This window comes from Peromyscus maniculatus, chromosome 7, assembly GCF_049852395.1.
Source record: "Peromyscus maniculatus bairdii isolate BWxNUB_F1_BW_parent chromosome 7, HU_Pman_BW_mat_3.1, whole genome shotgun sequence".
Lineage (NCBI taxonomy): Eukaryota > Metazoa > Chordata > Mammalia > Rodentia > Cricetidae > Peromyscus > Peromyscus maniculatus.
The window spans coordinates 116,884,549-116,909,085 of record NC_134858.1 but is presented as its reverse complement, the minus strand read 5'-3'; the positions used below and the strand labels follow the sequence as shown (position 1 = coordinate 116,909,085).

Below are 24,537 nucleotides of genomic sequence, written 5' to 3'. Positions count from 1 at the left end.
AAATGTAAGCGCTAGTAACAAGCCTGAGCTATTGACTGAGCATTTATAATTAATATTAAGCCTCTTTGTGGTTATTTGGGAGCAGCTGCTGAGACACAGAGAACTCTGCCTCCATCATTCTGGACGAAAATTAATTCAAAGTGAATCAAAGACCTTGTAAGACCTGAAGACCTGTTAAGACAAGAGGAAAATGTAGAGAAAGCACTTCAAGATATAAGTATAAGCAAGGAATTTCCAAAAAGGACTCCACCAGTACAAGAAATGATTACAAGATTTGACAAATGGAATTGTTTGACCTTAAAATGCCCCTGCATAACAAAGGAAATGATCAACAGAATGAGAGACATCTGTGCTGTATGTACATTGGACAGGATGATTATTCACAATATATAAAGAACTAAAATCACTCCCTTTCCCCAAAAGAGCAAACAATGGATGTGCAAATAAATGTAAAGACATTTCTCAAAAAACAAAAATGATTAATAAATACATGAAGAAATGTCCAATATCATTAGTCATAAGGAAGTTACATTGAGCTTATGCTTCACCCAGTTGAAACAACTATTATTAAGAAAGCAAATCACAACAAATGCTAGTGATCACGTGGAAAAGGAGCCTTATACAGGACCCGTGGGTTCGCATGTTCAGTGTGTGGGGCACATGGTGGTATGATGTGAGCACCAGAGGATTTGGACAGCTTCCCCCTTACAGTCTTGCTGTCTGCATCCCACATGACCACTACTCTAGACTGTATCTGCTCAATTTGTGTGGTTTTCCTTAATATTTCATGTTCCAGCCATCTTTAAATTCCTGGGGTCTCCATTACAGCCTTGTATCATCCTCATGGCTTAAGTTATTGCTTATTCAACAGCTTCCTGAACAGACTTCAACCCCAAAACACATAGTGGACTAAATGCATTTTGCATTATGTTATGGTTACAGGCCCATGGGAGCCAGGGATGGAATGTGGAGGTTTGAAGGAGTATGACCTCCAGAGACTCATGTGCTTGGATTCTTGGCCCATAGGGAGAGGCACTATTAGGAGGTGTGGCCTTGTTGGAGTAGATGTGTCACTGTTAGGCAAGATTTGTAGTTTCATATGCTCAAGGCCCAGTGTGGGAGACAGTTCATTTCCTGTTGCCTGCAGATCAAGATGTAGAACTCTCAGCTACCTCTCCAGCATCATGTCTGCCTCCATGCTGCCTTGCTTCTTGCCATGACAATAATAGACTAAACCTCTGAAACTGTAATCCATTCCTAATTATTTTTCTTTAAAATAGTTGCTGTGGTCATGGTGCCTCTTCACAGCAATAGAAACCCAAACCAAGACACATAGTTTGGCCTCACAGACTTTCCTTGACCCCCATGATTTGGTAACTTTCAAATTCTGTACAACTACAAAGCCAGGACTGTAGCTTGAGTTTCCCTGCCTTGTCCACAGTCAGGACAAATCTTTGTCACCCGCCAGTCCCACAGCCGCTCAGACCCAACCAAGTAAACACAGAGACTTATATTGCTTACAAACTGTATGGCCGTGGCAGGCTTCTTGCTAACTCTTCTTATAACTTAAATTAGTCCATTTCCATAAATCTATACCTTGCCACGTGGCTGGTGGCTTACCGGCATCTTCACATGCTGCTGGTCATGGCGGCGGCTGCAGTCAGTCCTTCTGCCTTCATGTCCTTTTATTTCTCCTCTCTGTTAGTCCCGCCTATCCTTCCTGCCTAGCCACAGCCGATCAGGTTTTATTTATTGATCAATCAGAACAACTTGACATACAAACCATCCCCCAGCACAGCCAAGTGCAGACCATCTCAGACACCTGCACTCAGGCCCATGGTCCTAATCATCCTCTATGCGGACCTGCTGGGTAACGCCACAAAGAACCCAAGAAGGGCTCCCACAGGACATACAGAACATCCCACAGCACAGGACCATATAGATTATTCCAAGGTCTGCCGCCCGTTGTAGAGGTCATTGGTCCTCCTTTGACCGTGGCTGACATAACCATTCAGGTCTTGAGTGTCTGAGCACAACAAATGTTTCCTTAGGTTGCTCTGTGTGTGGAAGGCACCCTAGCACTGTCTTCTCAAAGCAAAGCCCTTCAAGTGAGTTTACAACTTTACTCTGGAGTGGGAGGGGCCAATTCTTAAGCTGCTCTTAAGGCATCTTTCTTATTGTCCCAATGAAAAGAGCTTGGCTTTTTAAAGTGTGGCCCAACATTAATTGCTCTTTGCTGGTCAAAGTTTTTCAAATCTTTATACCTCAGTTTTTATTCCTAATTCTCACAGTAACCGACCCGAAAGCAGCCAGCAGTACATACCTATGCTGTTGCCTGAATATGTACTGCCATGACATTTCTTCTACTGGATTCATCATCCCATTGTCTTTGAACTCAGCATCACAACGTCACAGAACAGATTAAATGTAGACAAGTCTGTACTTGTTTTCCAGAATGTGACATGGATGGATTCTAGTCTGGTTCCTTAAACTTCTCTTCCATCAGGAACCTCATGAGCGCAGCCATTACTCTGCATTCCTATCCGCATTCTGGTCTTTGGTACTCTTGCCAGAATGATCCACAAAGCTCTGTTTACAAGAAGACTGCTTATTTGTGCCCCTGAACCTTCCCACCATCCTCAGCAAACCCTTTCCAAAGACTCTAAACCACTTGATGAGATGCTATCACAGCCACTATCCTAGTTCTCAGTGCCAGTTTTTGGTGCTCCTTGACTTTCTGTGCTGTGACAACAGACTGGACAGCAGTAACTTAAAGGATGGCAAATTATTCCGGTTCATGTTTTCAGAGACTTCCTGTTCACCAGGCTCTGGTTTCTGTGGTGAAGCCTGATAGTATGACAGAAGGGTGTGCTGGAACAAGGCTGCCAGCCTCATGGTAATCTGGAAGCAGAGGGATAGAGAAAGATTGAGGCTGCAATATCTCCTCCAAAGGCATGCCTTAAACCACTTACTTCCTTCAAGTAGGCCCCACCTCCTAAAGGCTGCACTTCCTCTCAGTACCACCACCAGGTGGACACTAAGTCTTCAACAGATGAGACCTTTGAGGGGATGCATTTAAACATCAATCCATAACACCTTCTTAGACTACAGCTAGTAGAAGAGGTGTGAGAGAGAGGCAGAGCTCAGCAAGACTGGATTAAGCATTAACTCAGCTGTCACCACAGCCCAGAACAGCAAGTGCCCCAAAGCCAAGTTTCAGACCTGCCTGGTGTTCCTAGACTAAGGAGTGAGCAGCAGACATGGCTCACTTTGCCCAGGTCATGGCTGAAGTGGGCGAATTTGGTCGCTTCCAGCTACAGTTGACCATCCTGATGGGCATCCCCAACTTCCTGTCTGCATTCTTCGTGTTTAGTCAGATCTTCATGGTCCTTGATGAGGCTCACCACTGTTCAGTGTCCTGGGTCAAGAACCACACTTTCAACCTAAGTGCTGCTGAGCAGCTGGCAGTCAGCATCCCCAACGACACGGCGGGCAGACCTGAGTCCTGCCTCATGTTCCGGCCCCCTCCAGACAACGCCAGCCTGCAAGACATCCTCAGCCACCGCTTCAATGAGACCCAGGCCTGTGACTCAGGCTGGGACTATCCTGAGAACAAGCCTCAGTCCCTGAAGAATGAGGTGGGACAGCTTGTTGTCTGTGTGTCCACTTGTGTGGGTCTGTCAGTTTTTCTGTTTGACCTTGTGCCTTTAGTCACCCTCTCGCTCTGTTTCTGTGTCTATGTGTGTATGTAGCCATCTGTTGCCTGTTCCCCCTTTTCTAGTCATCCCATGTTTCTCTTTATCCTCTGTTGGCCCATCTCTCCCTCTCTGATTTTCTCTGTCTGCTTGGCTTGTTGTCCATCAGGGTTTCGTGTTTGCCTGTTCTTTTGTGAACCTGGTGGCACCAAGGTACCCATAAACTGTTGACGAGAAGAGGAGATATTTTATGGAGAAGAAAAACAAGAGGAAGCCTGGTTGCAGACAAGGGATGGCATGTCTGGGAGCTGAATCCAACTCTAGTGCATTAAGGAAGGAGGCCTGGGCCACAGAGACCAGATGGGAAGTTTGCTGTGCTTCATAACCTCTTTTAGTTGTTGTCTAATTGTTGAGTGCCCTTGAAACTAACACATGCATAAAAACTGGCAAGAGGTTGGGAGATGGCTCATGGGTAAAGTCCTTGCTGAGTTTGGATCCATACCACCCATGTAAATGTTGATGGCATACGCCCAGCCACTTGCCTTTATTTCTGTCCCCATTTATCTGTATCCACTGCCCCCTTTGTCTTTCGGAGTACCCCTCTGCAAGTCTGCCTGGCTATAAGTTACCGTATTCCAAAGACTTCTAATGCCAGATATCTGATGCCCTCTTCCTGTCTAATGTCCTTTCCTTCCACATCCATCCCTCTACCGTCCTGTCCTGTTTACCCAGCATGGCTTCCTACTTTTCAGCTTCTTTCTAGGTCTCTTCCTGTCTGCTTCTAGGATTCTGGAGAACACTTCAGAACCTATGACTGTTGTGTAAATAACCAAACATTTGCTTCTACTAGCTCTATTCTCTTAGAAATCCAAGCAGATAAACCAGTTTCTCCTCCAGCTACCCCAGAGTCCCAGGGGCCCTTGGAAAGCACTCTGTGTCAGACTGTTGCCATGTCCAGAATGGAAGGACTGAGGCACAGTTGGAGGAGATGACTTAGCTCAGGCAGTGTAGGAAGCTGACCATGGAGCCAGGCTGCTCTGCTGGATCCCCACTGTCCAGCTCTGCCTTTCTTTTCATCAGGGAGCACACATGGAGAGTCCAGAAGCCCAAGGGTGTGGACTCTTGAGGAGCATCTCTGCATTCTCATCATGTTTATGGCTGTGGATCTCAATCCCATGGATTAAACATTCACTCCCCCAACACACACACATTTGTAAAAAATTTCATTTTTAGAAGCCTCTGGAGACAATGTTTTAACCAAAGTGAAACATTCACTTTTTTGGATGGGACAGTAATCCTTCTATGTCTGGGTATGTCCTTCCTGGGATTCTTCTCACTGTCACCCTGCCCCCTCACCCAAAGTAGGTAGGTGGCTTAAGGACGCTCCTAATTACTTGATCTCGCTCAGCCTAGCATGGACGAGTCCAGGGCTCTCCATCACCTTGTAGTAGGTTCTGACCTTGATTATCCCTCAAAAGTTTGGGGTACCCTTATAATTGCATAGAATTGCTCTGCACACCTGGCCAAACACCAGCATCTTTAAGGCCCAGTGAACCTTCCAGATTGCTCTGAGTCTACTCTAAACCTTGTCCACAGCATGTGCTGAACTCTTATGTAATTTCACCCAACCACAGCCTGGCAGCAGGCCTGACTCCTCATGGCCTGGAAGCACATAAGAGTCTCCTATAGACCCTTCATCTAGCACCATTCCTCAGTTTCCTCTATCCCCAACCTTCAGATGGGTCTCTCACTGTCAGGCTCCAAGTCTACACTAAACACATAAAACAAATAACTGAAAGGAAACACTCACTGAAATCATGGGCTCAATCCATTTGGTGTATCTTTGTTTTTAAGTTATTCTATGTGTTATAGGTGTTTTGCCTACGCGCGTGCGTGCGTGCGTGCGTGCGTGTGTGTGTGTGTGTGTGTGTGTGTGTGTGTGTGTGTGTAGCTGGAGTTACAGGTGGTTTTGAACTGCCATGTAGGTGTTGGGAATCATGAGTAACCAGTGGTCTTCACTGCCAAGCCATCTCCAGCCCCTAATGCATTTGTTTTAAAATTACATTTATTTACTTTGTGTGTGTGTGTGTGTGTGTGTGTGTGTGTGTGTGTGTGTGTGTGTGTGCGTGCGCGTGCGCATGCTCTTTAGTGCATGTTGGGAGGTGGTTGCAGATCTATCCTTCTACTATGTGGGTCCTGGGGATTGAACTCAGGTCTTCAAGTTGAGCAGCAAGTGTCTACTCCATGAGCCATCTTCAGCCTATATTTGCTGTTTGAAAAAGTTTAATCCTTTTCTTCATGTATCAGTGAAAGAAGTTAGAAGTTAATGTCTCTCTCCAACAGCAAGCAGCCAACAGCTTTCATTTGAAAGGTAGCCGTACAGAACCTCTTGGGAAGGAGGAGGGGCAGGACGGGAGCCATCCACTTTATGAGTCCATCAAACACTGTATCTGCTCTGCTCATGGGTGACAGAAAAGGCACACTCAAATGACCGTGCCTGCCAGAAGAAGCTCTTTTACCCTGGATGCTCCAGGGTATTGACACTTGCTTACAATAGATGCATGCACTGGGTCTTCCCATGGGCCTCAGAATAGTCTCTGTGTGCTCAACACTATTCTGGCAAAGGCCAGCTTTTGAGGAATCACTAATGTGATGGTCTTCTATGTCTTCTTGACAAGCTTGTCAATCAGAGGGGGTCATCCCTAAGATCAATCTGGGTCCTTGCAATCAAGAAAATAACTGGACAATAGCAGACCCCCATTTCTTTCCTTCTTCCTTTTTTTTTTTTTTTTTGGTTTTTCGAGACAGGGTTTCTCTGTGTAGCTTTGCACCTTTCCTGGAACTTTTGGAGACCAGGCTGGCCTCGAACTCACAGAGATCCGCCTGCCTCTGCCTCCCGAGTGCTGGGATTAAAGGCGTGCGCCACCACTGCCCGGCCAGACCCCCATTTCTTTTACAGTTTTGAATGAGCACAAGGAGAGCATTGAAATACACTTGTCTGCAGGTACTCAGCTACCACAATCCCTCATAGCCTTGTCCTGGAGTATCAAAAACTGCAAGATTCTATGACCGTCCACCAATCCTGGGCTTCACAGACATTAAAAACAGCCAGCACAGGGTCAGCAAGGTGGCTCAGCAGGAAAAGATGTTGTCACCAAGCCTGGTGACTCGGCTCCTATGACTTGTCCTCTGACCTCCATATACATGCTGTGGCATGCACATGTGCACAATGCACAATAAGTGAGAAGAAAAAACAGCATGTCCTCACATGGAGACTGGTATGTTGTATTGGATGTCAGGAGACAATGATTCCATTGCTCAAAACAGTTTATTTGATGGTCTGTGTCCTGGTCACCTGGAAGTAGTGACCCCTTTACTGAGCAGTTGTCTAGATCAGATCAGCTTGTGGGCATATCCCTGAGGCGTTTTCTTGATTACTCATTTTGGTGAGAGGGCCCAGCCCACTGTGGGAAGAACCATTCCTAGGCAGATTGGCCTCAGCTGTGTAGGAAAGGTAGCCTGACAGCAAGCCCAGTAAGCAGCATTTCCCATGTTCTCTGCTTCAGCTCTTGCCTTTAGGTTCCTGCCTTGGCTTCTCTTGACTATGAACTGTAACCTTTATACCAAGGAAGCCGTTTCCACCACAAGTTATTTCTTGTCACAGAAAAGCAAAGTTGGTACCAGGGTAGGATTGTTACTTTGCCTGACCCGTGTTGTTATGAGACTTGTTGAAGATTTTGGAACTTTAAGTGGGAAACCCATCAAGTACCCAGAGCTTAATGGGCTGTTCTGTGGGAGCTTGGAAGATGAGAATGTTGAGAGAAACACAGGTAGTGGATGCATGGTTTCAGAGGGAAGCGGAGACTCTATTATGGTTGTGTCAGGTTAGGTTAAGGATGTATGAAAATGAAACCTTTTTTTACTGGGACAATGGGTGCTGGTTAGCTGGGATGAAAAATCAACTATGATTAATAGAGGCCATCATCTTTAAGATGAAATCTTTGGAAAGTATTTCCTCAGAGTCAGCATACAGAAGTTATGGTCTGGAGTGGGGCTAGGGAGGCTTCATCTCAAGCTGGTAAATGAACTTGGCAATATATAAGAATCGCCCAGGTAGTTCTGATTTTGAAGGAATGAGAGATGCAAGATTGGGGGGTTCCTGAGGAGCAGCTCAAGCCTGGAACCATGTGGCAGTATTGGAGTCCCTAAAGAGAATTCAGGATAGGACATTAGTATAGGTTAGCCTGAGTTGCCATGGAGACCCCAGGATTGAAGGATCACAGAAGGAAGCTCACATTTGGCACCGTGAGGTACAGTTGGAGTTCTAGCGGAAAAGCCAAGAGAAGCCCTTGGTGAGGGACAACCTCAGTTGCAGAGGAGACCTCAGAATACTGACAATAGCAGGAGCATGGGAAAGCCACCGAGGACAGCAGTGTGCATGGAGTGGAGCCAGCCTGAGCCTACAAAACCAGCAGTGTGTGTTTTGGTGGTAGAGCCAGAGAACCGGGACTTCCCAAGTCACTTGGAGCCCAGAAGTTCAGAAGTGAGTCCCAGATGTTGGAGAGCCAGTTCTTTACACCATTGGGACTGAAAACAGTGGGTTTAGGCTTTGCTTTGTTGAATCATTTCTATGCCCTGGTTCTTCTTTTTGGAAGGAAGGAAGTATATAACTTTTTTATTTTATAGGAGTCCACAGTTGAGAGAATTTAGATTTTTAAAGAGACATTGAACTTTTAAAACCCTGGAATTTTTTTAAAGACAGAGTTTTAAAGTTGTCCTGTATTTTATGTTATGATATTGATGTAAGATCCTGGGGACAAACAAGAAAGGAAAGCTATAGTTTAACAGGTGGCATGTTTTTGCATTAGATTGAAAGGGTGGAGTGTCCTGGCTAGTTTTATTGTCAACTTGACACAAATGAAATTCACCTGGAAATAGGGAACCTCAACTGAAGAACTGCCCAGGCCAGAGTGGCCCGTGGACACGTCTGTGGGGGCATTTTTAAAATGCTAGTTGATGTAGGAGGTCCAGCCCACTGCGGGTGGCACCACCCCTAGGAGGCAGTCCTGAGCGGCAGAAGGAAGGTAGCGGAGAGCCTGGAGCTGGCCGGTGAGCAGTGCTGCCCGCCCCTCTGTGCTTGGAGGTCTGCCAGAGCTCCTGACTTGGTCTTCCTCAGTGACAGACTGTGACCTGTAAGCTGAAACAAACCCTGTACTCCCTTGAGTTGTGTTTGGTCATAATGATTATCACAGCAACAGCACACGAGGGCTGTCTGCTTCCCTGGAATTGTTTGTATCCAGTTTACATATCTCAGATTTGACATTCACCTGAGCTTCTTCACCATGGATTGGCCACTCAGGGGGCCCCTTCTCCCCCCCCCATTTTTGTTTTTTGTTTTTTGAAACAAGGTTTCTCTGTGTAGCCCTGACTGTCCTGGAATTTAGAGATCCATCTGCTTCTGCCTCCTGAACGCTGGGATTAAAGGCGTGCACCACCAACACCCAGCTTCAGAGGCCTCTCTTTATCCTTAGTTATTAACCTAGCCTGTGGTGGGTAGGTTAGGCCTTGGGTAGCCTAACTATCCCACAGGCTACCTCCTACCTCAGATTTTCCAGGGAAAATCTTTACCACCTTTGGAAATGTGTGTACTGTTCCAATGATAATCCCAAACTCTATTCCAGAGCAGCACTCAGTGTGAACTCCCATATACAAGGAAGGGCTCTGCAGACCAACCCAAGGGACTCCTTTTGAGCAGACACTGTGCTGTAAAGAGTGGCTTCATTTTCAAATGGAAACAAAACGACACTAATTTGAAGAGAGCATGTTTTATGATAGACCGTGTGCCCTTGAAGATGTTTCCCCTTCTCAGTGTATCTTTGCAACATTACCTGGATATCTAACCTCAGTAAAATGAAAACATGCCTAACTGCCCTGTCTACCTAGGCTGGTGAATAGAAATGGATGCACTGTCAATGAGCCACAGCAGTGTGATTTGTCCAGGGACCGAAGGCATCTGAATGGGAGGGAAGGGAATGCAGAAAAAAAATGGCTTTTTTTTTTTTTTTTTAAGAATCTGGAGGCATGAAATGCCCAGCACACTTGAGGGGTCATGGCATAAAAGTATCTGGGAGATAGGTACAAGCTAGCTTTTGAAAGGTCTTAGGGGCAGTGTTGGAACTTTCCCTTAGAAACCAGAGAGAGCCACTGAAGTTTAGGGAATGGAGAGGGAGATAAGATGGGATGTGCGTTAAAAAACGAGAGTGGAAGTCTGTAGGCCACCACCATGGGCCTTGAACAGAACCACTCGCTGTATGTATTAAAACCCAAAGAGGGTGATGACTGGCATGCCAGGTTGGAACCTTGTAGGCAGAAGTTTTTCTGTGTCCCACCCAGTCCCACAGCTGCTCCGTCCCAAGTAAACACAAAGAGGCTTATATTAATTACAAACTGTATGGCCTATGGCTCAGGATTCTTGCTAGCTAGCTGTTATAACTTAACTTAACCCGTTCCTATTAATCTGTGCTTTGCCCCGTAGCTTTACAGCATTACCTGCTCTCTCACATCTTGCTTCTCCTGGCGGTGGCTCACAGAATCTGCCTGACTCCACCCTTCTTCATCTCCATCTTCAATCTGAATGTACGCCTAACCTTATTCTGCCTCACCATTGGCAAACAGCTTTATTTATCAGCCAATGAGAGCAAACCATATTCACAGCTAGAGAAAGGCATCCCACAGAAGAACCCTTCATTCCTTGTTGTCTGCCACATGATCCCTCTACCTGAGACTGGGCTCACAGCGGGAAGGGGGGCCTGCAAGTCTTAGGTGCTGCTCCTGAACGGTGCAGTGTTAAGCTTTCCCAAGGACTTAAGCTGCAAGGGACATAAACTAAGGGGGGGGGGGCAGATGGTGCCAGACTTGGAAGCCTCTGTGGCTTCACATTTGTATCTGCAATGCACTGCACCCTCATCAGCTTTGTGGCCACAGGCACAGCTCGTAGTCATCCTAGTCAACCCTGCCTGGGAGTTTCCGATGCAACAGCCACTAGTCTAGAAGTGCTACAGATGACCTGATCATGTCGGGTGACATCACAGGGTCGACTTTATCCCCATTTTTGCATGGATGGAGAACAGGCTCGAGGTCACACAAAGCCATTTAGCTCCAGCTGTGGAGCCTGGTGGCAGCAGGACCCCATCTACTTTCACTCATTTTCAGTGAATTCTTACTGTGATACAACCTCTAGGCACTAGATAGAATCAGGCTGTGTGGAACTGGAAAGAACAACAGTTGAGTTCCCTGTCTGGTCTGGTTTCACTCAGAAGCAGTTAGGTCGCCATCCCACACATCCTGTAAGTCCTTCAGAAGGAACTGTTGTCCTTGAGAAGTGTGAGTGCACCAACTCCTGGATTGGTTAATTTCTTGCTAAGTTACTTAATTGATGATCAGCTAGCTAGGTGTAAGCTTTAGTCCAGCTATTCATTAATCCATTCCCAGCAAATATTCTCTCAGGCTTCACTTCGTTTCTTTCTATGTGCACAGCAACAGGTACATACCACCTCCATATGCTGCCGTCCGACTTTGGAAAAAGTGTTTCTAACCAGCCAGGCTCTTTTGGTTTAATTTGGGATAGCAATTATGAAAAGGCAAGAGACAGCTCTTTTCAGTCTTATGGATGGTTAATTTTGGTCGACAACTTGGTTGACTTAAGAAACTCCTACCAGGCATGTCCAACCTTTTGACATTGTGATGCAACATTGTCTACAAAGTTCACACTTGTGCAATCTAATTACAGTGGGAAATAAAGCTAGGCATGAGTGGTGCGTGCCTTTATCCTGGTCCCGTGTGAATGTTTTAGTAGGAGCCCACTCTTTGCTGGCACACAGTGCACAGCTGTGACACTGGAAGAGCCTTCACAGGATGGCTTCCCACCTAAGCATTCATGCAAGGGGCTGATCCATACAGGGACACAGAACTCCCACTCGGGGCCACAGCCTGGAAGGGTTGGGATCAGTGTGTTTGTAGTAGATATGCAGGGATGTGTGGATCCATATACTTTCTCTATTCGGTCTTCCTGGTGTGGTCAGCTTATCTCTGGATGTGTTGACATTTTCCCCAGGCGATTTGTATCCCTCTTCCGACTCCTTGTGTTCATATATATCTGTCTTGACCAAAAGGCATGTGCCAGTACTCTTCAGAATTCTGATCAAACTGTGGGCATTTGAAGGTAACTGGACAGCCACATATGAAACTTGGGAGGGCCCGAGTGGCTTACACAGGAGACAGGTTCTGTTTGTCAGGAAGCACCTAGTAGAGGTCTGTCAGAAGTTTCCAGATTTTACATTCTTTTTGTGTCGATGATTTTACATGGTACTCTCCGTGCCAGAAGAAGTACTTACCAGTTCTATGGATTAAGTAATTAAGTCCAAATAGTTTAATGGTATTTTTACCCTAACAAGTAGTTGTTTTAAAAATTAATGCACAAAGCTGTCATTGTGACACATGCCTATGATCCTGAGCTCAGGAGGCAGAAGATGAGGAGTTCAAGGTTGTCCTCCCTACAAAGTGAGTTTGAGTACAGCCTGGGCTACATGACACCCTGCCTCAAAATACACAAATGAAAATGTGAGCTCACACTGTGCTGGCTAGCTTATTGTCACCTTGACATAGCCTAGAGTCACCAGGGAAGAGGGCTTTCCCAGGTCAGACTAACTGGTGGCCATGTCCATAAGCTTGTCTTGACTGATGATTGATGTGGGAGGTCCTATTCCTGGGCAGGTGGCCTTGGGCTGAGCATTAGCCAGTGAGTAGCCAGTAATCAGCCTTCCTCCATGATTCCTGCCTCTGTTTCTGCCTTGAGCAGCTGCCCTGACTTCCCTCAGCAATGGATTATGACCTCAGAGTGTTAACCAAATAAACCCTTTTGCTTTTTAGTCATGGTTTTTTTTTTGTTTGTTTTGTTTTGTTTTGTTTTGTTTTGTTTTGTTTTGCTTTGTTTTTAACCATAGCAACAGAAAGAAAAGAAATAAGAAATACTCTGCTTAGTTCTTTAGAAGACTGGAACATGAAACATACTAATAGGATGTCTGTCATGCAGCCGGCGCACAGTTTCTTGGTCTTCCAACACTGCCACCCTCAGTTTTAGTTTCATGTAGAATTGCACAAGTTATTTGCTTTTATAAAAGCAACTGTCAAACAAGATATTGTGTAAATTTAATGTCATTGGAAGGGGAAAAACTGTACCCAATGTTGACTTATGAATTCTTAGGCAAGTTGTGATATTGGACAGAATTCAAAGATTGCTATGATATTTCCGTACAGATTTTAACTGTCCTGTGCCCACAGTGTTGACTATGGGGTAACTTGTTACACAACATGGAAAATGTGGGGCCCTAGAAAGTGAAGTTGGACCTGGATGCTGCACTTGACCTTACATGAATATTTTTCTGCCTCAGTTTGACCTGGTGTGTGATCGGAAGAACCTGAAGAGCACTTCACAGTCAGTGTTCATGGCTGGACTCCTCGTTGGGGCCCTCATCTTTGGGCCCATCTGCGATTGGTATGTGCCGCTCACCCAGCATGCTTTAGGCTCCTGCTGCTGGCCCATCAGGGTTAGGGTTAGGTTATTCCCTGGAGTTTTGTTAGTCATCAAGATAAGTCCTCATGCCTGCCTTCAAATGGGGCTCCGTGGAAGACCCTGTCTCCTCACTCTGACAGAGAGCCGAGGACAGGCCTGCCTGGGAAGGCCTCCTGGCTTCACAGTGTGTCCCTCTGCTAACGCAGGATTGGCCGTAGACCCTCCCTCCTGGTGCAGCTGCTCCTGTCTGCCGGGACGAGCATCGCCACGGCCTTCGTGTCCAGCTTTGCGCTCTACATGGCCCTACGCTTTGCTACGGCCACTGCTGTCGCTGGGTATTTACTGAGCACCAACGTCCTGCGTGAGTACCTGGGCCCTGGAGCCTTCTTCCCCAGAGTCAGAGGGAGAGCCCCGAAACTGCCTCTGGGGATGGTGTCAGCCAACTGCACCTAAGGAGGTCTCGTCACAGTTTTCTGTGCTGGGGCTGGGTCACATCTCCAACAGTCTGGCATTTGGGAATCACCAGGGGTGGGTGAGCGGGCAGGTCCCGCCCCTGTCTCAGCCTTGTCTTCACAGTTTCAGAATGGGTGGGGCCGTCCTGGAGAACCAAAGCCATGGTCCTGGCCCAGAGCAACATTGCCATTGGACTGATGGTGTTAGCAGGCCTGGCCTATGGTGTTCGCAACTGGAGACTCCTTCAGCTAATAGGCACCACACCAGTCTTCTTGCTGGTCTTCTACTTCTGGTAGGGAGACCCTTGGCAGTGACAGGCGACCATCTGTTGGGAGTGCTGTGGCAGGGCGCAGAGGAGGGACCTGTGGAGCTTGGGGGGGGGGGCGACTCAGTGTGCCCTGGAATTCTGGGCGGCTACACAGGGGTCAACCTCAGGATCAGAGCCACGTGTGGTTGACAGGGTTTTGCCAGAATCTCCACGGTGGCTCCTCTCCCAAGGAAAGATAGAGGAGGCCAAACAGCTGGTCCAGAAGGCAGCTTCAGTGAACAGGCGGCCACTTTCTCCAGAGCTCCTGAGCCAGGTACCTGTTAGCAGGCCCAGGCTCACCCTGTCTCAAGCCAGTCTCTATGCCTGTGTCCCGGCCCCTCACTCTGCCCTTCTTCTAGCTGGTCCCTGAGAAGACAGGCCCCTCGGGGAACGCCCTGGATCTTTTCAGACACCCCCATCTCAGGAAGGTGACCCTGATTCTCATTGCGGTCTGGTGAGTGCCCAGGGCCTTGTCCTCCAGTGAGGACAGAGCCAGAGGACTGCTCCTGCCTTACAGTGTGTCACTGGAGGGATGGATGGAGGCTCTGTGAGTGTCGTGGTCTCTCCCCTGGTGTGAGCTCCTATACCCAGCAGTGACAGGGATACTTGTTACTTTGTAGGTTTGTGGACAGTCTGGTGTACTATGGATTCAGCCTCCAAGTGGGGGACTTTGGCCTTGACATCTACCTGACACAGCTAATATTTGGGGCAGTGGAGTTGCCTGCCCGCTATTCCAGCATCTTCCTGATGGAGAAGCTGGGTCGCAAGTGGAGCCAGTTAGGTTCTCTGACTCTGGCGGGCATCATGTGCATCGTCATCATCTTCATCCCAGCAGGTACGAGGCTGTCTTCCTCCCGCCAGGGCCACACTGCCCTTCAGGACCAAGGCTTTCCCAGGGTTTGGGCACAGAGGGGGAGGTGCTTGAGTAGCCAGGGAGGTGTGTGGGCTTAGGTGATGGTGTCCTTCCCTCTGTGTGGCTGACCCACGTTCTCCTCCAGGGCTCCCCACGGTGGTCACTGTGCTGGCCGTGGTGGGGAAGTTTGCCTCATCGGCTGCCTTCACCACATCCTATGTGTACACCGCTGAGCTCTTTCCCACCATCATCAGGTAAGAACTGTTGGGGTGACTTTGGTTCTCTGCCCTGGGGATCTAATATCACCCATCCTCCTGGCCCTTTGCCACCAGCCACAGGCAGCCAGTGAGCTGCCTAGGCCTAGGCCACTGGAGGACAGATAGACATGGCGTGCCGTGGCCTTCTCGGGACCGGAGTGTGGGGCCGAAGTGAGAGCAAAGGCTTGTGCTGCTCCCCAGGCAGACAGGCATGGGGTTGGTGAGCATCTTCTCCAGGATTGGCGGCATCATCTCACCGCTTGTGATGCTGCTGGAGCAGTACCACGGGGCCCTCCCCATGCTCATCTTCGGCAGCCTCCCGGTCGGGGCAGGCCTCCTGTGTGCTCTGCTGCCTGAGACCCGGGGCCAGACACTGAAGGACACCATCCAGGACCTGGAGCAGGGCTGCCCACCACGGTGAGCACTGGCTTCTGACCTCACGTCAGGAGCCCTCTCCCTAGGCCAGGCCTCCCCAGCACCATGACTCCATCATTGCTTACTCATGGCTTCCTGGGCACCATGGTGCCCCCTGGTACCACTGATACCTGACTGGTTTAGAGCACGTTCCCCCTACCTGAGCACGTTATGTGCAGGCACTGACTGCACACTTCTCCTTGTAGGGCCCACAACGCAGCAGCCCCGAGGAAAGAAGCGGAGGCCCCAGGCAGGACTTCCGATAGGAGCCTGGCTGTTGTGAAGAGCTCATACTTCTGATGATGGTCGCTAGAGTCAGCCCATCAAGAACAGAGGACTGCCCACACCATCTTCTGAATTTTGTCAGGATCCACACGACACAGGGACCAGGCAGCCTTCTTCATGTAGGCAACACACCATGACCTGTTCACGCCCCGGCTCCATGCTGTGAACCCAATGGAAGTATCATGGACTGTACCCCTTTCTCCTCACGTCTCACACACACCACACCCCAGTACCATGACTGAGGTGGGGCTTGGGTCTCTCTTAGTCTTCCTTGACAGTCTCTGGAGTTATGGTCTCACTGTGCCTTTAGTCTGGAATACTCCGCCCTCAGAAAACAAACAGAAGGGAACAGTTCCCTCCGAAATAAAAGCAGCTCAAACCCAGAACAGGGCACCGGTGGGGCCAACTGTGGGAGCAGGCTAACAAAGAAAAATGTTTTTGCCGGATTTACTTTGAAGATCCCTTCTCTCTGGCCAGTGGCCAGCTTGTGCCTTGCATGTGTGAGGCTGCCAAGGAGAGGAGACTGGGCAGCCCCTCCCCCACCCACGGTGCCTTGATGCCCAGTAGGTAGGGAAGAGGGCAGAGCTCCTTCTGCTTAGCTGATGTTGGTTGTTATTTCCCAGCATGCCCTGGCTTATCAGCAGTCTGCATTTGATGGCTGCTAAGAGCTGCCTCTGCTACCACGGCATACTCATGGGTCATTTAGAGGTTCTCTGTGTGGTTTGCTAGTGGAAACACCATTGTCTCACCCTTGTTTAGAGATGGGGTAGTTGGGGACAGGCTGCTGTGTGTATTTACAGATGTCCTATGGCTGATCCTGTTAAGCAGGTTATCTTTAGTGTTTGCTCATGGGCTGTTCAGAAGCTAAGATATCTGGGAGCCAAGAGGAGATTCTGCCCAGGCCAGATCTCAAGGAATCTTATTACATATACAGTGTTCTGCCTACATATATGTCTGCACACCAGAAGAGGGCACAAGATCAAATTATAGATGGCTGTGAGCCACCATGTGGTTGCTGGGAATTGAACTCAGGACCTCTGAAAGGACCTCGGAGCCACCTCTCCATCCCCAGATCTCAAGGGAATCTTAAGGAGAACATGGTAGCTAGCGTATGCCAATCCACACACATCCTCTAGGGGGTGCTGTTGAACAGATAAAAGCTGATACACAGCTTTTAGTGCTGTGGTTGTCTTTGTTGGGGCTGGTGCAGCATTCAGATCTCGAGTGTTAGGGGGCAGGGGTCCTCCAAAGCTGGACCCCAGCCTTCCCATTTTACAGTGAGAGATTTTGTTCATCATGTGGGAGACACTGAGTTTAATTCTCAACACTCACCTACCCACACACTTGCACCAAACGGGTGATTTCATAGGTTACTTCATGTTAAACTGTGAACTCTGCCTGAGCGTGAAAAGCAAAGAGGTCTGGCAGTCTGCTCTCCACAGGTGACTTCTGAGATTGAGACCACTATACTAGACATCTTGAAGTCTTGGCTTCTCTGTGTCCAAGCTCTGAGATGCTGCCATACTCCTCTGGGTAACTGTATCTCTGCTTTGACACGGTCCCCAGAGGCCTGGCCCTTGTGTCATCCAGTTCCTCCCACAGGTGCAAACCTTGTCCTTGGAACTGTGGACCAATGTCAGTAGATAACCCATGTCCTCAGCCCTTCTCGAAAGGGCTCTGCCCCCTGCCTCTGCAGATGGTTGTGAAAGCCCCCACAGCAGGGGCGCTGGGGGAAGGACCCCTTTCTCCTCAGTGTGGTTTCACTTGCCAAACTCAGTCTGTGGGAACCCTCCCCCAAGTCTGGTCTTGTGTCTGCACCTCCAGATCACATGCCCCATTCTTCTGTAACTATTCTATCTGGCTCATGGCCGCCCTGTCTATTCCAGTTACTGTCATCTTTGGAGAAAGTCATTTCCTACCAAAATCTCATATAAATGAGTAGACGAGTGCTGTGGGATGGTCAATAAATAAAACATTGATTGGCCAGTGTCCAGGCAGGAAGTAGGTAGGACAAGGAGAGAGGAGAGTTCTGGGAAGCAGAAGGCTGAGGCAGAGAAACTGCCAGCCGCCACCATGACAAGCTGCATGTGAAGACACCGGTAAGCCACAAGCCACGTGGCAAGGTATAGATTTATGGAAATGGATTAATTTAAGCTATAAGAACAGTTAGCAAGAAGCCTGCCATGGCCATACAGTTTATAAGCAATATAAGTCTCTGTGTTTACTTGGTTGGGTCTGAGCAGCTGTGGGACTGGCGGGTGACAGAGATTTGTCCTGACTGTGGGCAAGGCAGAAAACTCTAGCTACAGACGAGTCTCATTCAGACACCTCATTTTCTTACTACAACATCTGCTCTAGTTCCTTCTGGGTGACTGTGACCTACATGAGAGAGAACAAGTTCAAGGTTTATTTTTTTATTCATGTGTGTTTACCAGCCTGCCATGTGAATGCTGTACCTGAATAGGCCAGAAGAGGGCATCAGATCCCCTGGAGCTAGAGTAACAGGTGTCTGTAAGCAGCCCAAGGTAGGTACCAGAATAGAATGGAACTCAGCAAGATCGCCTAACTGTTGAGCCATCTCTCCAGCCCTAACAGAACAACTTTCAAGGAGGAAGGATTTCTGCTCAGGGTTTCAAAGGTTTTCATCCATAGCTGCTGAGCCTCTTGTGCGTCAGCAGACCATCCTGGGGGTGGGAATGTGTGGTGGGGAAAGTTCTCCGATGGTTAGGGAAGAGGGTGAGGAATGGACTGAGGACCATGCACAGCTTTCAAAGGTGTGCTTCCGGGGACCTGCTTTCTCTAACTAGGCCCCGCCCCCTAAAGTTTCTCAAATAGTATCAAATAGTCACACGAAGCTCTTGGGGTCATTTCATATTCAAACTCTAATGGCATGCTAATACTTCGGTTGGTTTGCGACATTCTTTCCACCTGACTTGCTCTGCCTGGGGTACCACTACAGCAGACAGGTAGTCTGAGGTGAGGGTGCCAGTGTGGCCAGGTTCTGGTGAAGAGCCTTTCCATACACCTATGTGCATCCCTCTTCACCCTCCTCTAGACCTCTGGGTTGGAAGCCACTCCTCTTGGTTGTCACATGGCCTTCCTTGGTGTGTGTGCATGGAGAGACATTTCTCCTTCCCCCTTCCTGTAAGGTCACTAATTCCATCTGGAAGGTCCCACTCTGATGACCATATCTAGGTATGATCTAATTATAGTCATGCCCTCGCCTCCACATACCATGACCTGGGGTAAGGGGTATCATGTACGAATTGGAGGGAATGCAAGCATTGTACAGCAACACTCTGAGCTCCACTGGGACCCTGTGCTCTGCTGCTCTTCTAGTCTCTCTCTCACCTCAGATCACAGGATGAATGTAGCAGGAATCTTAGAAGGTCTTATTAATTAAAACAAACCTGAGCCAGGTATTGGGGTGAATGCTGGAAGATCAGAGAAGCAGAACAAGCCACAGCTTCCTCACCTTGCCAGTTCCTCAGGTGATCCTGTTTCCTCAGACTGGATGCCTCTCAGGTGAACTGTGCTGCTCAAAGCCTAAAAGCTTAACCGACTAAAAGCTTCTAGTTTCTGGTCCTCACACCTTATATACCTTTCTGCTTTCTGCCATCACTCCCTGGGATTAAAGGCTCACTTTCTGGGATTAAAGGCGTGAGTCACCATGCTTGGCTGTATCCTTGAACACACAGAGATCCAGGTAGATCTCTGCCTCTGGAATGCTGGGATTAAAGGCGTGTGCTACCACTGCCTATCCTGTATGTTTACTATTGTGGCTGCTCTGTTCTCTGACCCCAGATAAGTTTATTAGGGTGCACAATATTCCGGGGAACACATTACCACCACAGATGAAGCCGTCCTCCAACTGCTGTTGAGAGAGATCGGTCCTTGTCACCAGCACCTCACACTTGAATTCTTGTGCTGTTTGGTTGTGACAACTAGAAAAGCCCCAGCATCCCGAGTACCTGTGCTGTCTCTGTACCCCAGACAATAAGAGAGCCATGCACTGTACACTTGCAGTTTTCTGTGACTTCAGTGGCCAGCCTCCGCTGGACACATAACAGTCCTGCATCTAATGGACATCTTTTCTGTCTCCACTAATGGTCATTTTCCTTCTCCACTCTGCATGTCTCCTGTCCTGCATTTCCCAACCAGGAACTCCTCCACTTGCTTCACAAACAGGGGCCACCATGTGTCAACTCTCCAGGCTGCCTACTAGCAAACCTATTGACCTAGCGGTGATGCCATGACCTTTGCCCCAAACCTGGTTGCTGCTGAATGTTACCCCTCTTTCCTTGTCAACCTCTGTCCCCCGTTTCCGTGGGTCAAGGATCCTGGGCATCAGGCAGGTCAGGGAAGGCTCTCAGTTGCATTTGCCTCCATGTATCCATGGCAGTGAGAGACTTCCGGTCCTTCTGGAGTGTCTGCTACTCAGCTCTCTAGTGGGCCAATGACTGTCCGCTGTGCCAGGTGGCCAGCCCAGGTCACTTGTCTGGGACAAGACTTGACCACCATCATATTGGCAAGAAGAAGGTCTCAGGGCCTCCCTGTGGGACTGGCCCTTGCTGCATTGCTCCCTGGTTGCCATCTCCTGGCTTTTGTTCCTCAGAAACTAGGGCCAAAGTGACCGTCAGTTCTGCACTCAGCTCACATGAGTTAAAGACCCTTATCTTTACTAGTTTCTTCATACAGCAAGGGAGACAAATGGTATTCCAGGGTTTTGTATGTAAGTGACATGACTATACATGTGGATGGATGCTGTGTATATGTGTGGCATGTGGGCGTCAGAGGGTTTTATAGTTAGGGTCTCTATTGCTATGAAGACACACCATGACCACAGCAACTCCTATAAAGAAAACATTTCATTGACTTGACGGCTTGCAGTTTCAGAATCTATTATCATCATGGTGGAACATGGCACTAAGCAGGCAGACATGGTTCTGGAGAATTAGCTAGGAGCCCTACATCTTGCCGGCAACAGGAAGTGATCTCAGTATCACACTGAGCAGAGCTTGAGCATAATATGAGACCTCAAAGCCCACCTCCACAGTGACACACTTCCTCTAACAAGGCCACACCTCCCAACAGCGACTCCCTTTGGGGGCCATTTTCTTTTAAATCACCACAGAAGGTGACCTTGCATTGTTCTTGGCCTTCTGTCTCACCTGGGACAGTCTCTTTGCTGTGTATCCCAGAGTACCTTGCTGTGGGATGTTCTGTATGGCAAATGTGTTGCTCTGATTGGTCAATAAATAAAATACTGATTGGCCAGTGGCTAGGCAGGAAGTATAGGCAGGACTAACAGAGAGGAGAAATAAAAGAACAGGAAGGCAGAAGGAGTCACTGCCAGCCGCCGCCAGGACAAGCACCATGTGAAGATGCCCGGTAAGCCATGAGCCAAGTGGCAGGGTATAGATTTATGGAAATGGATTAATTTAAGCTATAAGAACAGTTAGCAAGAAGCCTGCCACGGCCATACAGTTTGTAAGCAATATAAGTCTCTGTGTTTACTTGGTTGGGTCTGAGCGGCTGTGGGACTGGCGGGTGACAAAGATTTGTCCTGACTGTGGGCCAGGCAGGAAAACTCTAGCTACAGTACCTTCTGGGGATTCCCTGTCATTGCTTCCCATCTCACTACAGTGATGCTGGTGATGCTGGTTATAGATGTATGCTGCCACTCCTGCTTTACATAAGTTCTGGGGAATTCAAACATAGGCCCTCGTGCTTGTGTGGCAAACACGGTACTCACTAAACCACCTCCTCAGCCCCATCGTGTGTGTGTGTGTGTGTGTGTGTGTGTGTGTGTGTGTGTGTGTGTGTGTGTGTTTAATTAAAAACAAAGCTAAAAACATAAAATAAATAAATAAATAAATAAATAAATAAATAAATAAATAAATAAATAAATAAATAAATAAAAAGGCTGAGGGGCCCCCAACTGGATCAGGCCCTCTGAATAGGTGAGACAGTTGATTGGCTTGATCAGTTTGGGAGGCAACTAGGCAGTGGGACTGAGTCCTGTGCTCATTGCATGAGTTGGCTGTTTGAAACCTGGGACTTATGCAGGGACACTTGGCTCAGTCTGGGAGGAAGGGACTGGACCTGCCTAGACTGAGTCTACCAGGTTGATCTCAGTCCTCAGGGGAAGCTTTGCCCTGGAGGAGGTGGGAATGAGGGGTGGGCTGGGGGGAAGGGAAGTGGGGCAGGAAGGGGGAGAACAAGGGAATCGTGGCTGATATGTAGAACTGAATGGCACTGTAAAATAAAATAAAAGGAAAAAAATAAAAACAAAGGTAATTCACATGTATAGCTGGCATGAATGTTAGCTTTTAAGCTCATGTGTAAAGAAACAATGTTTCTTTCCCTTAAGCATCTCTCTATCACATGGAGCGTCGGTCTCAGGTGGCCTCAGTGCTCTCCAGTGCCTAGAGATGAGGCCATAGGCAGGACTCACAGAACCAGGTGGCTCCGCATCCTGATTATTGTCCTTACCAACTGCTGAGTTCCCACTGTGCCACTTTCTCAGGCCTCAGCTTTTAAGATTGGGGAACTCAAAGGAGCCCCAGGGCCTTGGACCAGATGCTCAGGTGACCCATAAACATCCGGGAGGCCTGATGAAGAAAAGAGGTTCTATGTCCCAGACACCAAGAAAATTTCTGTGTCTTCCCAGGTAAGTGGAGACTTGAAGATCCATGAACTGACAAGTGGCGGTAAGGAGGGTTCTCTGTGATGGTGGCTTCTATCTAATAGCAAATTCAGAGCGGGAAGGGGGGTAAGGAGGGAGAGAGAGTGCACATGTGTGCACATGTGTGCATATGTACATATGTGGAAGCCAGAGGTTAACCTTGGGTGCCATTGTTTGGGAGCCTTGCACCTTCTCACTCTATCTCTCTGTCTCTGTTTCTCTCTCTCTCTCTCTCTCTCTCTCTCTCTCTCTCTCTCTCTCTCTCTCTCTCTCCCTCTCCCTCTCTCTCTCTCTCTCTCTCTCTCCCCTCTCTCTCGTGTGTGTGTGTGTGTGTGTGTGTGTGTGTGTGTGTGTGTGTACATGTGGAAGCCAGAGGTCAACACCAGGTGTCTTTTTCAATCATTCTCCCCCTTATTTTTTGAGATTTGGTCTCACTGAACCTGAAGATCTTTGATTTAGATAGTGTGGTTGACTAATGAGCTCCAGGGGTCTACCTGTCCCCCTCCCATCCCCCTCCCACCACCTGTCTTCCCCCATCCCCCCCCCCCCTGCAGTGCAATGCAGGTGTATGGACAGGGCTATGCTTAGCTTTTACCTGGCTGCTTGGAGATTTGAATTCAGGGCTTTGTGCTTATGTGGCAAGCTCTTTACCAGCTGCTGAGCCTTCTCCCCAGTCCCTCCACCTTGTTGGATGAGATGGGATCTGTGGCTGGTACCTGAGATGTGCCAATCAGGCTAGGCTGGCTGTCCAGCTGGCCTCAGGGGTCCCCTCGTCTCTGCCTCTGCAGTGCTGGGATCACCACACAAGTCACCGCTCCCAGCTTCCACATGGGTCCTCTACACTTGTGTGGCGAGCCCTCGGCCTGCTGAGATGCCTCCTAAGTCCCATGTCCTGTTTTTCTCAGCCAGTTTTCCCAGTGTCCTGAGCAATGCTGTGTGCTGGAGACATCTGGCCAGTCTGGTCCCCGGCCTCCTTTGCCCTCATCCCTGCTTCTTACCAGGTGTCTCTGAGCCCTGTCCTAGGGCCAGAGTCGGGGTCCCTCAGGTCCTCTGCTTCCCCACAACCAGTTCAGGCTGGCTCCTGGTCCTGTATTGATTCCCTACCTCTACTCCAAGCGAAAAGACTGGAGTCCCACTTCCACTGGCGGAGAAGGGCTCTGGCTCCTGGGGAGGTGGGTCAGACTCGGGCGGTTCTGTCAAGCTGGCTGATGGAGCGGTGACCTTGAGGCAGAACAGAGGTGTAGTGTAGGGATAGACCCTTCCAGGTGTGGGAGCAGGAAGGCTTGAAGGGCAGCTGACAAAGGGGTTTCATGTGGAGGGGACGGGCTTTCAGTATAGAGGACAATTTGCGTAAAGGCACAAGGTTGCCTCACAGGCAGTTTGTATACTTGCCTTAACCAATTCTGGCCCCAAGACTGTGGCCAGTTGTGTGTCTGGAGTAGAATATGGCCCTCAACATTCCCAGCCCACTCTCTCCATCTCATTATGACACCATCTCTCCAGCCACCAATGGAACCCCGGGTTCTGCTGCCAAGGACACAGTTGGGTCTGGACAGCAGTCAGGTGGGCCCTGGCTTGGACGCGTGGTCTGTCTCCAGGGAGCAGGGACTGGGGGTGTGTGTAGAAGGTGGCAATTATGATGGTACCTGGTGAGTGTGGAGCCACGTTCTCAACACAGATGTGGACAGGAATGTGCCTGGGCCTGTTCAGCTGTGGGAACTCTGTGGAAAGAGCAGGCTGTCCTCAAGGGACGCGTGAGTTTTCAGGTGTGGCACCTGGCCATTTTCTGTGTGCAGGTGGAGTGCTGGACTGTCTGTTCTTCTAGCAGGACCTTTGGGATCGGGAGGGCGGTGTGGTCAGGGGCCTTGCAGATTGCCAGTCCCCATGGGTATTCCGTGGACGGAGGAGTGCTCAGGGGAGGGAAGGGTGGCCAGGAGCCTTGCAGACTACCAGTCCCTGTGGGTATCTGAGTAATGCTAAGTTAACCAGGCTGGCCTCGACATCACTTGTACCC

General features: G+C 48.8%; 2 protein-coding genes and 1 long non-coding RNA gene across 10 annotated transcripts in view; 2 read left to right on the top strand and 1 right to left on the bottom strand.

The window, feature by feature from the left end:
• The first annotated feature begins 1,579 nt into the window (after window positions 1-1,579).
• LOC102921559 (solute carrier family 22 member 13) lies at window positions 1,580-16,268 on the top strand. Its single transcript, XM_006986734.4, has 10 exons — window positions 1,580-3,638; window positions 13,145-13,248; window positions 13,473-13,627; window positions 13,843-14,011; window positions 14,180-14,300; window positions 14,386-14,480; window positions 14,647-14,861; window positions 15,025-15,133; window positions 15,338-15,553; window positions 15,757-16,268. Exons 1-10 carry the CDS (start codon window positions 3,261-3,263, stop codon window positions 15,848-15,850), a joined length of 1,656 nt encoding a protein of 551 aa, XP_006986796.3. The 5' UTR covers window positions 1,580-3,260; the 3' UTR covers window positions 15,851-16,268.
• Window positions 16,269-17,858: 1,590 nt separating this feature from the next.
• Slc22a14 (solute carrier family 22 member 14) overlaps window positions 17,859-24,537 on the top strand; it is a 30,476-nt gene continuing 23,797 nt past the window's right edge. The window contains exons 1-2 of one of the 8 annotated variants that reach the window (XM_076577329.1): window positions 17,859-17,934; window positions 22,365-22,508. The gene's annotated coding sequence lies outside the window, so the exon portion shown is untranslated. Of the gene's footprint in view, window positions 17,935-18,335; window positions 18,361-22,364; window positions 22,509-24,028; window positions 24,290-24,537 lie in introns of those variants that run through there. The other 7 variants (XM_076577330.1, XM_042282039.2, XM_076577331.1 and 4 more) reach the window with 7 other exon arrangements.
• On the bottom strand, window positions 20,720-24,092 carry LOC143274368 (uncharacterized). The gene is made up of 2 exons (XR_013052996.1): window positions 23,119-24,092; window positions 20,720-22,581 (listed from the first exon to the last, which is right to left on the bottom strand). It is a non-coding gene; the product is annotated as an uncharacterized LOC143274368 (long non-coding RNA).

Coding starts and splice junctions, on each gene's coding strand:
- LOC102921559 (XM_006986734.4), top strand. CDS start 3,261: ATGGCTCACTTTGCCCAGGTCATGGCTGAAGTGGGCGAATTTGGTCGC. Junction 13,249..13,472: donor TTTGGGCCCATCTGCGATTG/GTATGTGCCGCT, acceptor CTGCTAACGCAG/GATTGGCCGTAGACCCTCCC. Junction 14,301..14,385: donor CTCCAGAGCTCCTGAGCCAG/GTACCTGTTAGC, acceptor CCCTTCTTCTAG/CTGGTCCCTGAGAAGACAGG.